The sequence below is a fragment of the Lepisosteus oculatus genome, chromosome 11, assembly GCF_040954835.1.
Source record: "Lepisosteus oculatus isolate fLepOcu1 chromosome 11, fLepOcu1.hap2, whole genome shotgun sequence".
NCBI lineage: Eukaryota > Metazoa > Chordata > Actinopteri > Semionotiformes > Lepisosteidae > Lepisosteus > Lepisosteus oculatus.
Window position 1 is genome coordinate 2,510,819 of NC_090706.1, and position 14,355 is coordinate 2,525,173.

Consider the following 14,355-nt stretch of genomic DNA (forward strand, 5'->3'; position numbering starts at 1 on the left):
GTTTGTTCTTCATGTGTCTGGACTGTAAGTTACTCTTTTAGTGCTCCCCTCACTATACTGATTGTATAATTATTATTGTATCATTTGTTAGACTGTGTTGTCTGTGTAAAGCTGCTGTTGCACTGCAATTTCCCTCACAGGATCAATAAGGTATCTAATAGGAGACATGTTGGCTCAAAGCCACCTCACATTTATTGATGGCAGCACTCTGAGGTAAGGGAGATTCCTCCTCCCATAACACCTTTGGAGCTGTTCATGGGAGTAGTGCAAAGCTCTTGACTTAATAAATTACATGCCTTCATCATCAGCTGCATGGCTCATCACACTCAAGCTGTTAGTCTTGGTTGGCCAATGGGTGTCTAGAGGCAGATTCAGCAAAGCCTCACTGGAGCACCAGCCTTCCTCCCATTTCATTTCATAAGGGGGCTATAATAAGCATCACAATGGAAATGGACCTTTAAAGAGCAAAAGCAATTATAGCACAGAGGAGAGGAGTGTGTGTGTGGATAAGCCAGTCATAAGGCATCCTGCTCCTGGAGGGAAAAGGGTACCTGCCACCTTTAAATATGTTAGTGGATGTGGGGGGGAGGGACTAAAACAGTTTAAGATAACCCTAGATTATTCACATTATCCAAGAGAACTAACCCAATAACAGTTCAGGTTAACCCTATTCCACAAGGGCAAACCCAGGTTTAAGTTATTGGGTTTAAACAATCCTGACTGGACCCTGCATTCGTGCTGTGCTTCAGTCAGCAAAGAGGGTTGAGCATCAAATCTTCATCCACCCTAGCAAGAGAACATGGGCATTATAACCCTGAGAGCAGGAAATATAGCATTTTCTGGAAAACTGAGGATTAAATCTGTTTTGTTAAGGGAGCCACTGGAGAAGCCAGGGAAGTTAAAACATGGCAAAGAAACACTGATAAAATGAAGGTGGAAGTTAATTCATGCACTTACAGGAGCAACATAAGCAGCAGGTGAAGGTTTTAGGCTAGAATTTAAGCTATACATTGATGCAGTGAAGTCTCCCCTTAAACAAAAAAGGGCCTCAAATATTGCAGAGGGACAAAAATGTCCAGAGCACCAAATATTAAGAAATGCACAGATTCCAGTGCATAGGCACAGGAACCGAAATACATTTACAATTGCTAGAATTCTATACACAAGAACATTCACTGCATGGGCGAGAACCATTATGCATGCTTGCAGAAACTGTTCTGGTGCAAACACCATTTTCCTTATTGCACAACACTGTTGCTTTAGTGAAGGGCTCAGTAACCAACAGAAAACAAGGAATCACCAGCCCAGGAGCTAACAGGAGCTTTGTTAATGCCAAGTGCTGACAAGTAGCTATGTATGGTCTTCAGAGACCACAAATCTAGAAATTGTCTGCTGAAACCATCTTTCACTTATCAGAAAACCATAGAGGTTGAGATCACCAGAGGTCTATCAACTTAAAGGGCCATTTTCTTGGCAAGGGAAAGATGGAGGTTAAGAGCTTGATTCACAGGCCTAAGTTCTTTCACCCCAGAGCAGGTTAAGAGTGGCAACATATCCTCTACAGTAACAACTGGATCTTGCTTTGCAAAACCAAAAATCCTGACTCTCAAAGTGTTCTGAAATTATCTTGTTAATGTAATTTCCATACCAACTTGATTCAATCCATGGACAAGAATTGTTCTTTCAACAGTTTTCCTTTTATTAAGTAACTTCACAGTACAATGTAGGCATTGAGCCCTTTAGAAGACAGACCAGTGAGGGGAAACAGCTGGCTACTCTGCCTTGGATAACCTGTGGGTGGGAGAAAAAAAGAGAAAGCTTCAGTGCAAGACTAAACTCGAGCTACTTCTATTAGTAGCTCAGTAAGAGGTTTAAGACAATCAGTTGGCTCCAGTACTTCTGGAGCTTGGCCAGTTCTTACCCCAGCAGATCCATCAGATTTGGTGCCCTGCTCTTCCCACTCTGCCTGTGCACTCTTCTCCACTTGGGAGGTACACCATTGTCCTCCTCGAACACCACTTCATACTGAAGGCTTCTGGCCCTTCCTGGAGTCAGAGTCCGCACATAGCGAGAGAGGAAAACCCCTGGCACATTAGAATTGATGTTCTGGTTCTTGCAAGAGATGGCCTTCCGTTGTGGAGAAGGGCTCTTAAGTTCCTGAGATTCTATTCCCAGCCATTCAGTCCTCCACATCACCAATGACTCATATCCTAGCTTATCATTCTGCTTTGAAGGCAGAGGTTGTGCAGGTCCATCCTTAAGAGCCAAGTACTTGTTCATCTTTGGAGTTTCTAGTTTGGGCATCCTTGGCTTCACACCCTGCCTTCTTCCTTTGAAAGTGGAATCAAGGTTAACTCCATTTGCAGATTGGATTTCCTTTCTACTGGGAAACAGGAATGCCACATCAACGACTGGAGGATTACTTGGTTTCTCAAACACATCCAAACCCCATTTCAAGTCCCCAACCCTTTTGCGGTCATGCCTCTCGTAGTCACTTGGCACCTGAGCCCAGGCTTTAAAAAACCCTTCTGGGCTTGAATGTGGAAACAGAGTCCCAAAGCTCTCTGGAGCATCACTCTGTACCGGCAAAGACAACACGAAGTCCAGCTCCAAATCGGGATGCTCTTCCCACTTCGGCTCATCCCCTGGAAGCCACTCCAAATGGCCAGGAGTATCTCCGACAGAATTCCAGTCACGTTCACGATCCATCACGAGCGAGGTCACATCCTCAAGCTCCTTTTCCATTTCCAAAGGCAGGTTCCACTCTTGCTGCAGGAGGTCTCTCTCGTCCAGTTTGCCTTCTGGGGAAAACAGGCTCCAATCCTGCTGAAACCCCTCCATGCTCTCAGTCCCCTGCACTTGGACTTTACCCAGGTTTTCAAAAGGGTCATTCAGTTCTCCCATAAAAAGGATTTTATTGTACAGGTTTCCACCATCCTCAAAAGGAAGCTCATTGTCAGGCACAGAAAGCTTCTCTCCCCAAGTCAGTGGGCTCCAACCAGCCTCTTCAAAGTCTTGGTGCAACCTTGCCCCATTGCCCCTCTCCTTCTGCCCCAGGGACCATGCCTCTGCAGGGGTATAGATGCCTGCACTATCTCTCCGATGCCATGAAGGCTTGGTATCCCATTTGGCCTTTGTGGAAGTGGCAGGGTGGCCTACAATCACTAGAGGCCCAGTACTGACTGTGGATCTGGTGTCTAGGTAAAGCAGATTGGACAGTTATTGCAACAAACACAAGGTGTTAAAAACCAAGTGAATACGCAGTTTTGCTCAGGCTTACCTTTTGGCAAGGATCTCAGAACTGCATCTCTGCATTTTCCCCTGCAGCACTTACAGGCTGCATGGCCACCATTAAGCTCATCCCATCTGCAATACAGGTACACAATAACACAGAGAGGTTAGGGCCCTTGATTCATGTAACCTTTAATTCCCCAAAGCTCAACTGGGTTAGTATAGCAGTAAGGAGACCCACATCTTAAAGCACAACTAAAACACAGATGGGCGACACTAGTCCAGGAAAATCTGAACCAATTTGCTTAAAAATCAACAACTTGCCTCTTTCGGGCTGGATTATAGTTGCACAACTTGTTGCCTTCTGTTATTTTGTCATTCACTACAGCCAGGACACAGTGCATATAAATCTGCAGAGGAGAAGGAAATGCTCATTCTGTGCAAAACCAATATAAAATGAGATCAAGGAAATAATGCATGCAATGCAAGATTCTATACTGGAACTTACCTTTGAAGAGCTCAACCTGAAAGCATCGATGACAAAGTTGACCGTATCTCTTGCTCTAGTAGAGACAAACCTGGCCCGCAGCTCCTCAGAGGCCTTTCTAGCGACACACCTGTAGAGAATAGTGGGGGGGGAAACTGAAGAACCCTGGTGCAACTAGACCTTCTGAATGGACAATGCCTACAGCTCTTGTCCTGGCAGACCACCTAGCAGGTTTTACAAGGAGGGATGAGAAATCGTGGGTCTCATATGACTGCAATTGCCCCCCTTCTTAAATTTCTCTCAACATCAGAATTGCTAGAAGGAAGTAATTCTCCACTTACACGACCCATTTACCCCCCCAAACCCAGTCCCTGAACAGCCAACACACCCTTTTTTAACTATCACTTTATATCTGGGTCTCGTGTGCCAACCCGGCAGGGACGTTGCATAACAGGACTGGACCGACAGTCGCTGTGCCTTCGAGCGGAGCGTGGCCGAGGCCTGGAAGCGTATGGGCTGCCCAGGACTGTACACGTTGGACTTGGCAACGCCTTTCCAAGCACCTGTCGGTTGGGAGAGAAAAGACCATTAGACACGAGGGCTCCTAGCTTCGCCGCTTGTCCCTTGTCAAGCACTACTTAAACGCGTCGTGAGAAAGCAGGGGAGGCTATGGGGAGTTTTCAGCATGTACAGTATTGATCGGTTATTACCATCCATGGCCCTCAGAGCCCAGCCATAGCTGTTCCTGCTCTCCAAGAGAGGACCGCTGTGCATGAAGGGAAACCGAGCCCAGCTGCTCTGCTGGAACCTGAGAAGTCACAGGAGGCAAGTTAAGGGCAGTAAAGATGTTAAATTGCATTTTAAGCACTTTTTTGTACAGCAGCTCTATAATCATACAGCACATCAGTTAGCTAAAGACCAGCTAAAAAAAAAAAAAAAGAAAAAAGTCTGAAGGATTGCAGAACTGAAGCGGCTCTCTGGGAACTGAGCCCGAGGTGAACAGTGGTCACCAGTAAGCATTTCTGACTTGACAGGCCATAAAGGGTTCAGCCAGAGAGGCAATCTAGAGGCTCCACTATAAACTTACCTTTTTAAAGCACATTTCACAGGGACGTTGAAGGGGCTGGATCTCCGAATGGGAAGCTTCCCAGCAGAGGGAACATAGCGAAGGACGTTCCTGCAGACCATCTGGCCCTGCTGAGTCTTGCAGAGCAGAGAGAAGCAGCATCATCAACCAAACGCGTGATCGTTTCGGAAGAAAAAACGATGGGAGAGGAATAGAAGTTAAGCGTCACCAAAAACCAAACAAAAAAAGCCAACCCCTTAGAATGATTAGAACAGAAACGCCAGATCCAGCAGAGAGCTACCCCCTTGAGTCCTACTGCCCATCGACCTACTGCTCACGCACCGACCGCCTGGTCCCGCACTCGCCCAGCCCGTAGTCGAAGAGCAGCCGGTCTCCCGAGGCGCCGGTGCTCTTGCAGCCGGTTCCCAGCGTCAGCTCCCCGGGCTTCAGCTGCACTCCGTTCACCTTGCTCTTCACACTGAGGAACAGCCTGCCCCCGCCGCACCACACCGCGACTTGCTCCCGGGGGATCGCGCCTGGCCCAGAGATCCCAGGGCGACGCCCATCCGCGAACGGCCGGGACCTGGAGCTTTTTGCGGGAGACTCCGGGACCGTTTCCGCGTCTTTCAGCTGCGCGGTAGGTGGCTGCCGTTTCTTAGCCCGCAGGTCACCCTCGAAGGGACCGAAGGAAGGTGAACTACGAGACGTTGACTTCACAGGAGGCTTTGGCCGGTTATATAGAGGAGGATAGAGGCCATCCTCGCCGGCAGGGTCCTCCGAGAGGGGGGGACCGACCAGCCAGATGGTCTGTATGATGTTGGGCGGCGGCTTTGAGTTTTCTCCCCGTGGTCCAATACTTCTAGCCGACGTCCACGAACGGAAAGACGCCGCAATGAAGAGAGAGGCGAGGAACAGCAGTAACCCCATCTTCACAAGGACTAGCGAGTGAAATAACGAGAAATCACAATTACTCTACAAAAACAGGCCAGAAAGACTATTTACTCGCTTTTTCATTCTGTTCATTCGTAATATCGTCAAAGCTGTAGGACTCGGAGTTGCGTGGTCAGGGTATTTATTGAGTTCCCAGGGCGTCCCTAGGCTTAATTAGGACGCTATTCACTATGGTGGACAACACGCCTGCTTCCAATAGACAGAGTTAACACCAGCTGTAACGCGCAAGTTAAAGCTGTTGAAAACAGATGAAGCAGTTAATACCCAGGGACAGCGATAATGAATGAAGTCCCAGGACTTTGCTCAAAGTTCGTCCTCGGAAAATGCTTTGGGTTTTAATTCCAGCCTCTCTTCTCAAGTTAATTCATTCAACTAATAATGTGCTAATTTGGTCACATTACCATGTTTCCCCGGGCCTCAGCCGTGAGAGATATAAAAGACAGGTACTTGCGATTAAGAATGGGCTTTAGTGACGTAAGGACGTTATGTATTCCAAACCACATTAGAAGAACCCACATTAGTGGCTTTTTGTGCTTTTTCCTGTTATTAATTTAAAATACTTATAAAATATGTATTATATACTTATACGATTTATAAAAAAGACATAAAATACGAGGATTTAAAGGTACAAAGCGTACAAAAGCGCACAATGAATTGAATGAATGTACACCAGTGTGCGTTATTGTTGAGATAATGTATCTTTAGCTAAAATGCAATAGCTTTGTTATGCGGCTATGCGGCTCCCTCTAGTGGCCTAAATGAACCATTGCGAGTAAGTGAAAGGAAGAGGTGCTCGTTGATCGAGCCGTTACTCAAAACCTCAGACTATCTGACTGGGGGCTTGAAATTCTCGACGCGTGTCGGGGTCGAGGTTCTGTTTTAAACGGATCATCTTAAACCGGGGTTCCTGGAGTCCCGGAGTCCTGGGGAGCCACATCCTGCAGGAGTTACAGGTTTGGGGTTTCCCAGCTCTAATCCTGCAGTGCCACATTTTCCTTTCCGCGGAAACCTTCTCTGGCTGTGGTTTGTGTTTTTGGAAAAACCGAACAGCAGAGTGGCGCCGTGGAAGCCTGCTGGGCCCATAACCCAGAGGCTGATGGATCAAAACCATCCTCTGCGATGCACAACTCATAAGCGCACTATCAGGTCAATGAAATGTACGGAAAAACAGGTCGCTGATATTTATGACAGGGTATTTATGTCGCTGACACTTCTATCCAACGCATTTTAATTCTGTACCCGCTTAAAGAGCTAGGTATTTTACTGGGGCAGTTAAAAAATAAATGAATATTGATTGTTAGTTTTCGTGTACACGTCCGTGAATCCTCTCGTATAAGGTGAATGGTGCCAACAGTATTTTTTTCAAGTCCATTTCATTTCCAGTGATTTGTGCTGCGCGGCTAATAAACCCAGGTCTTCAGAACTTGGATTATACTCTTGTTAACTTCGCAGTTTGATGCGGTGAGATCTTTATTAAAGGTGCAGTATTAAATCACGTCTGATTTAGTGATGGTGGGACTCCACTGACAGAATCTGCTGTGCACCTGCAGAGACATTATCATGGCTCACACCTGTCTGTCTCCATCCAAAGCGTTGGGACATCCGAGACCGAGGACGAGCGCCGTCACTAGAGAAGGGGCTCCTGTCTCTTTAAGGGAGAGGGCTCATGGCAGGGAGTGGCTTTTGTTTCTGCAGAAGACTGTGCACCTGTATATTTCCTGAAAGGGGGAGGAGTTCGGGAGCCGTGGAAGAAGGAAGAGGCTGAGAGAAGAACAAAAGAGAATAAAAACTGAGTGTTTGCGATGACCTGAACTTGAAACCTTTTAAAAATGGTCAACTTGGGTAAGTGTCTTTTATTCCTAACGTGCTGTAAGATGTAGGGGTGAAAGGTTCTGTGTTATGAAGCAGCTCCTTGACGGTGGAGAGTGTGAAGTGTGACTCTCGATCCGTGGAAGTTTTGCACTTTTTACATCTTGGTTTGTATCCAGTTCGGTCAGGTTACCAGTAACCGGTTCAACAACCTCTATCCCTGCCTTCCCTGTGTTAGTCAATTTGAAACAAATCTTTTTAAACAGCGTTTCTCGGGGCTCGATCTAAATTCTCCGCACAAACAACTGCGCAGAAGTCTTGACATGCTACATTGCCCTGCTGTTTTCAGTGTTTTTCCTTCTTTGCATAGAAACTCAATTAATTGTTCTAATGAAAATTCAGCCATTTTGTTTCAATCTCACAGTTAATTATTTTGTATTTTGGACAACAGAAGGTAACTTTTTAGCTTTTTGAACATGACAATGAATCAAGTAGAATTGATCGGTAAATATAATAGATTAGTTCCTAACACTTCACACTGGCCCTTCTACAGTTATACTAGTGTGGGCACGTGGTTGATGCTCATAATGTACATGTATTGTTACCTCTGATTGTGCAAGGGGAATCTGAAGTCAGGCCCTTTTAATTCAAGAAAGCTTAAAAAGTATCTTTGCTGTGTCAGCTCTCGACATTTGTGCTTTAAACGTACGGTTTTCTCTTCATGGGTGGAGCAGTAGAAGTCCCACTGTCGCTAGGTGGAGTTTTGGAAAGCGGAATGTTTTGTCTCGGAGCTGGAATGCCGTATGGGATGTGGGCAGATAACGTTAAGACCCCCAGGATACCTGGAGGTGTCTGGCTGGGCTCCTGAAATCTGACACTGCAGGCTTATCGCAGGTTAATCCTGTGGAGCCCAGCAAATCTCTGTGGTACTCCTACACCAGGTCAGGCAGGTGAAACAGTGATAAAGTGAGTGGGGTTTTTCCAACCACCTGAAAGTGAACACCATCCAGCCAGGAGTTTGAGATTGTATACATCTTCACTAGCAGGACCACGGGGAGCGAAGATGTAAGCCAACAGGAGCTGCAGTGGCTCTCTGTGACTGTGCCCATGATGGCCTGCTTGTGTAGAAGAACCTTCCATGCTACTGTACCAATACAGGCTCAAACTCAGCCTGCTGGCAGTCAGGGGTTCAAATCAATCCTTTTTAATCCTTCGATGTCGGGTGAACCTGTCGCCATGAAGCAGAACTCACCAGGCGTTAGGCTGTTTGTCCACTAATAGGGAACATGAGCCAGGTTTAGACCATCGTGAGACAGGTCTGTCTTGCCTGCTGGCGTGCTGTTGCAATAATAATCCTGCTCGGTACGAGAGAAACCACAGGTTCACGCATCTGGTGTCTGTGCTTGGCTGAGAAGCCAGTGGGACGAAGCTACCATCTGCAGAATTAGGACAGAACGCCTCTCAGCCAGAATCCACTCTCAAAGGTCATATTGCAAAGGTGAAAGGGTGTAGCACGCACAACTAATGTAGCATCCTGCAGGTCAGAGTGGCTTCTGTTTCACCAGGCCTGCTGACCTGAGAGCTTGCCCAGTGATGCTGCCTCTGTCCCTGACAGGAGTGTGTTGCGCTGACCTGGAGGAAGATAAGTCCCTGATGAAGATGGGGCTGGGCATGGTCCTCATTGGGCACATCAACTTCCTGCTGGGGGCGCTGGTGCACGGCGCTGTCCTGCGGCACATCATGGTGCACAAGCAGGCCCGGTCTATGGAGTACGCCGTCTCCAACGTCATCGCGCTCGTGTGCGGGCTGGCAGTAAGACTTGCTCTCTCTCCCTGGGGCGGTTAGGAGAGATGGGATTGGGATTGGGAGAAACATGTAAACTCTAAAATCCTGGAAGCAGAAGCTTAAGAAGAAAAGTTCTTGCGTTCACATTTTTTACGAGGGGGAAGTGTTAAAAAATGTTTGGTGATGCTTGCGCAGTCTGACTGGTTTAGTTACTCTGTATGTTTAGGTTAAATGAGGTCTCTAAATTGTCCATGAAGATGTTTGCGTATGTGTGTGTAGTTTGTGTATTCTGTGCTTCCAGGGTTTTATGTGGGAGAATGTCTTTGGATCAGCAAACATCCAGTGAAATATATCTAAATGAAACAAGATAAATTCCTGCTGTGACTTCAAAAGAGCACCAGCAGGAGTCTTGTTTTGGAAAAGAGCATGAACTTTTAATTAAACGATTGAGCTGGAACCCTCCAGGCACGGCTCTGTACAATTCTCTTAAGACTGCACTTCTAAACTTTACTGCACTACCTGGGGCTGTAGATTAATTGCAGTAGAATATTTTATATAGCAAGTGTTTGTATCTGGTGTTTGTTGTTTTGTCCTGGAGAATCAAAAGGAATTGAAAAATTCAGGTCTGCACAAAGAATGTTTGATACAGGCACCTTTATATTGTTACCTGATGTCTAGTTGAGGACTAGTACATCTAAAACCCAGTATCTTGTGTCTTTACTCAATGCAAAGCCACCAATGCAAGTGTGGAGTTCAGTTGTGTTTTGCTGACTAGTCTTTCTAATTGTCAAAAGCAAAGGTAACTGTTCCCAACCCAGCAGCTCTTAACTGTGAAAGTGGCCCCCAGCAGTGTGAAGGCGTAGTTAAAGGTTTAAAGATGGCAGCACCCTTAAAACGCAAGTCTGAAGTCAAGCTTTAAAACGGAGTACTCTGACTGGCCTGGTATCCAATTTTGAGTGTGATTTGTCTGTACTGTGTGTTGACAGGGCGTCGTCACTGGAATTTTAGCTATCATCCTGTCCCGGAAGAAGAAGAAGAAGAATCTGGTGTGTTGTCACTCCTCCCTGCAGATATCCCAGTCTGCGGACTGCCTCTGTCACTGACGCGTTACTGCATGGTCTGTTCGTTTCACACTGCACCAGTAATCGCTGGACCATTCCTGCACTACGTATCCATTCCTTCATTGCAATGTATAGAGTTAAAGTGTTGCTTTAATAATTCAGTACAGATAGGGAGCCTGTTTCATTTATCCTATATATGTACAGTGTGAAGCTGCACAATGTATGTCTGCTTTTCTAATTTACTGTACATGATAGAGAAAAATCTTTGTCTTATCTGTGAAATTACCAGTCAGACAAGGAAGCTGTTTGTTTTGGGTGTTAAAATATCCCTTCACAACACCCACAAACAGCTCTTCTTAAGTTCCCTTTGCAAACTTTTCATCTGTCCCCCAGTTACTTTGTGCTGAGATGCCTCACATCCCAGGGCTCAGTGCAGCAGCAGTCTGTGATTCTGACAGTAAATAAGGACTGTGGAATTCCACCCACCCACCCCCCAGCCCATGACAGGAGGGCTGTGGCGACAGCACAGGCCCTGTTCTCAGAATCCTGTTCCTGGCCTGTGCTCAGACTTGTGCTGTTTGCCACAACTTGCTCAGGCTCCTGAGCCCAGTCCCTGTGTCTCCTCTCTGTCTGAAAACAGGGCGGGACCCGGCAGTCATGCTTTGTGAAAAGAAGCTTCTCTCCCTTAGTGTGTTGCATGTTGGTTGCTGTGTTTTTCCTCTGTTCTGTGAGTCACGGAGAAACCTGCCCGTCCTGTAATTTTTGGACAAATTCAGACGTACGATAGTGGCTTCAGGCAGGTCTCCTTCTTGTCAGACTTCATCATTTCTTAACGATATTCATACACCTTCTTCCCAGATATACACTTTCCAAGGTTACATTCTTCAAAATTCAGAAACCGGTTTTCTATAATGCTTCCCTACATTATATTATTTTGCATTCGAAGGTCTAGATTTCTTCGCGATGCTGTGAATGGATTAAAAAACACACAGCACATCCCTGGCCATCTTCAGACACTGCAGACTCATCAGTAGTTACTGTGTAATAACATTTGTCATCCAGAGTCCTGCATCCCGTTGTTGCCTGCTCTTGCTCGTGCCATGTGACATGTCTGCGGTTTCTCGACTCCCTCCCTGTCAGGCGTGGGCTCTGCTGGCGCTCAGCGCCATCAACACTTTGCTGGCCTTTGCCTCTGTGGTGGGGCTCACCCTGTCTGTGGTCACGGCCGTCGCGAACGACGGGTACGGCCTGCTGACGCACTGCAACATCACCAGCCCCCTGAGCTACTACACCATCACGGACGAGTGCCCCTTCGACCCCACGCGCATCTACGTGAGTACGGCCCCCCCAGCTCTCCCAGGCTGGCACGGGGTCATTTTAAACAGGGCAGGACTGAGGCGCTGAGGAGAGCTGGTGAGACGGGTAATCCTGCTTCCCCACTCCAGCGCCTGCTGTTACAGTTTCTCATTTGCTAATTGAAACACAGCTGTGGGAAATGTAATTGGGATGTTTGGCATGGTTCATTCTAGTTAATTCATTTCAAAGTGTGTCTTCGTAGGACTAAGAGCTACTGTTCAGGCCTGGAAAGGGGACTGGCCTGAAGATTTTTTTTTTAGCAGTGGAGTGGGATCGATTCGGGGATCCAGTCCAGCCCCCCCCTAATTCTGTGCGTTTTATCACCTGCAGAGCACAACCATCACTCTGTGGGTTCTCCTGATATTCATGTGTGCAGTGGCCAGCGTGTTTTCGGGGAGAAGCTTCCACGCGTGTCTCAGGATCCTGGGAGCGTGCTGCAGACCCAGGAAGAGGAAGCGAGTCCGGATCAGGCAGGTGAGGACAGCGTGGCTTGGCTCTCACGCCGGCAGCTCCGCAGTCTCCTCCGCAGCTCCTTTCCTGGAGCTGGACTTCCATCCAGAAGGGAAATCGGACTCTCAATGCACAGCAGTCCGATCCATTCCAGGTTTTGCAAGTTGCAATTGTACTGATCATACTGATGAGGCAGATGAAAAGATGTGTTCTTTACGATTTTCATCACAAGGTTTAAAATAGAATTGCACACTTGAACTGTACAGCTCCTGATGTTGATTTAAGAAATTTTGGATGGTAAAACCCAAGATCAAAATGCAATGCGGTAGTCCTTCACTCTCTGCCTTCCCTCACAGACACCGACCCCCTGTGCCTGTGCATGCTATTTTAAAGCACAGATTACCAGAAAGGTGAAACCTACCTTTTCATTATTTGACCAGGGCTAATGGAAACCGCAGAGGGGGCAGATGGTAATTGCATTTCACCCCCGACTGAGTCTCTTTGATTTGTCTACAATTAAATTAGAGGCTTTTTGAAAGAAAGCGGATGTCTTCCATACTTAATGGATCCAAAGCAAAACTCAATTTTGCCAGTGTGACAGAGACCTTTTCTGTGGCTCTCAGGACACAGAATACTAGAGGAAAAATCAATCCCCTCATTAACGTGTTTACTGCATGCTTTTTAATTTTTCACTGAAAACTGTGTCTGTGGTTGCTGTGGCATGGGGGCACTGTATTCAGGGGTCTGTGGTGTTGATCCTAGAACCCCTGGTGCAGGTGACTGGCTCTTGAGCCGGTCTTTGGCTGAGTTAACGTGCTCTCCAGGTCTCTGCTCGTTAACACTCCTGACCCCTACAGGGCTGGAGTGGCTGTGCGTGGCAGAGCCCGACTAGACAGACGCAAACGCGCTGCCCTTGTGTTTCAGGAGCGAGTGCTGAGGGTGGACAGTCCGACAGCAGAGCAGCCTGGGGAGCCGAGCGAGCCGCCGGAAGAGAGCGGTCTGCTCAGTCAGGACCCCACCAGGAACACCTGGCTCTGACACCACCACAGGCTGGAAGACCAGAACTGGACCCCTCAGCCAGTCTCGCACACAGGCCCATGGCAAAACCACAGCAGGAACAACATAGACAGCCGGGCTCTGTCTGTAAGGACTGACTCCTCCTGCCTCTTGCATAGCCGGGCTGAACTCGGGCAGATGTTGTATCTTTTCTTAATCTGACAGAGCTGATTAAATCATGACTATGAATGCGGGTGAGGCAGAGCAGGTAACTTGAGACGGCCCGAGCCAGGCTTCCCCCTGTGCTGTTACATAGAAGGATGGCCTAATGTCTCCCTCTGCTGGACAGGTGAGGAAGTGCGGGGGCTGTGTTTGGAAAGGCGACTGCACTGAGCTGTACTGTGGTCATAGTGGAGACAGTCAAACTCTGATGAAAGACTCACTTTGGATTTAATCGTCATATTCGGAACCGTGAGGGGCTTTTTGTTTTTGTTGTTTGTACCTTTTCTTGGCTATACTGTCTTTTCTTTAAAAAAAAGCTACAGTAAATAGCACTGTTTAAAAATATGCGAAGTGTGGATTTTCTTTATTACCCTTGGAGGAAACAATAACAATAACCAATAACCATGTGTGTTGTGTTTGGCTCCGAATTCAGCTTGAAACCTTTGTCCTTATTGAGGAATGAATGATGTTGTAGGCATATTACCTTCTCCCCTTTCTCTTGACTGGTTGTACTGTGGCCCTAAAGCTTGGATATGTGGAAGATCCACCGAAGGTGAACGTTTTCAGCTATTTTACAGTCCATTGATCCATCCCCTTGGTGGCTGAACCAGTGAATGTCTACCAGTGTGCAAACAGGAAGGTTAAACTGACGTCTGTGGCCTTCGGGCAGGTGCCTCTGCTAGTGTCCTCATGCAGCTGCGTCACACGGTGTTAATGAACCTCGTGGACTGGCATGGCCTGCTGAGAGAAACTGCACTGTCCCCCGCCCAGCGCAGCCAGCGAACAGACACTCCCAGACTGCTGCTAGACTCCGCCAAACGGATCCCGTCCTTTTACAGCCATTGACTCGGGGGCATAAAGGCGCCGGCAGTCGTACTTGAGAAGCCTGTTCAGCCAGTGGTGGAAAAGATCCCAGGGATCAACAGAGCTTAAAAGAGCGA

At 47.4% G+C, this 14,355-nt stretch overlaps 2 protein-coding genes across 3 annotated transcripts; one reads left to right on the plus strand and one right to left on the minus strand.

The window, feature by feature from the left end:
- Positions 1 to 1,675: 1,675 nt before the first annotated feature.
- LOC107077526 (uncharacterized) lies at positions 1,676 to 5,711 on the minus strand. The gene is made up of 9 exons (XM_015348784.2): positions 5,127 to 5,711; positions 4,806 to 4,921; positions 4,429 to 4,526; positions 4,107 to 4,281; positions 3,740 to 3,848; positions 3,556 to 3,641; positions 3,281 to 3,366; positions 1,922 to 3,197; positions 1,676 to 1,791 (listed from the first exon to the last, which is right to left on the minus strand). Exons 1-9 carry the CDS (start codon positions 5,709 to 5,711, stop codon positions 1,773 to 1,775), a joined length of 2,550 nt encoding a protein of 849 aa, XP_015204270.2. The 3' UTR covers positions 1,676 to 1,772.
- A 646-nt stretch (positions 5,712 to 6,357) lies between these two features.
- On the plus strand, positions 6,358 to 13,759 carry LOC102686674 (keratinocyte-associated protein 3-like). Of its 2 annotated transcripts, none has more exons than XM_069195428.1 (6): positions 6,358 to 7,577; positions 9,160 to 9,356; positions 10,316 to 10,375; positions 11,453 to 11,722; positions 12,077 to 12,220; positions 13,121 to 13,759. In XM_069195428.1, exons 1-6 carry the CDS (start codon positions 7,565 to 7,567, stop codon positions 13,232 to 13,234), a joined length of 798 nt encoding a protein of 265 aa, XP_069051529.1. In that variant the 5' UTR covers positions 6,358 to 7,564; the 3' UTR covers positions 13,235 to 13,759. The 2 variants fall into 2 exon arrangements, with proteins under 2 accessions (XP_069051529.1, XP_006631404.1); XM_006631341.3 differs by having other exon boundaries at positions 6,366 to 7,577; positions 11,531 to 11,722.
- The last annotated feature ends 596 nt before the right edge of the window (positions 13,760 to 14,355 follow it).

Coding starts and splice junctions, on each gene's coding strand:
- LOC102686674 (XM_069195428.1), top strand. Junction 9,357..10,315: donor CGCTCGTGTGCGGGCTGGCA/GTAAGACTTGCT, acceptor GTGTGTTGACAG/GGCGTCGTCACTGGAATTTT. Junction 12,221..13,120: donor AGCGAGTCCGGATCAGGCAG/GTGAGGACAGCG, acceptor CTTGTGTTTCAG/GAGCGAGTGCTGAGGGTGGA.
- LOC107077526 (XM_015348784.2), bottom strand. CDS start 5,711: ATGGGGTTACTGCTGTTCCTCGCCTCTCTCTTCATTGCGGCGTCTTTC. Junction 4,527..4,805: donor GTGAAATGTGCTTTAAAAAG/GTAAGTTTATAG, acceptor GTGACTTCTCAG/GTTCCAGCAGAGCAGCTGGG. Junction 3,367..3,555: donor TATAATCCAGCCCGAAAGAG/GCAAGTTGTTGA, acceptor CCTGTATTGCAG/ATGGGATGAGCTTAATGGTG.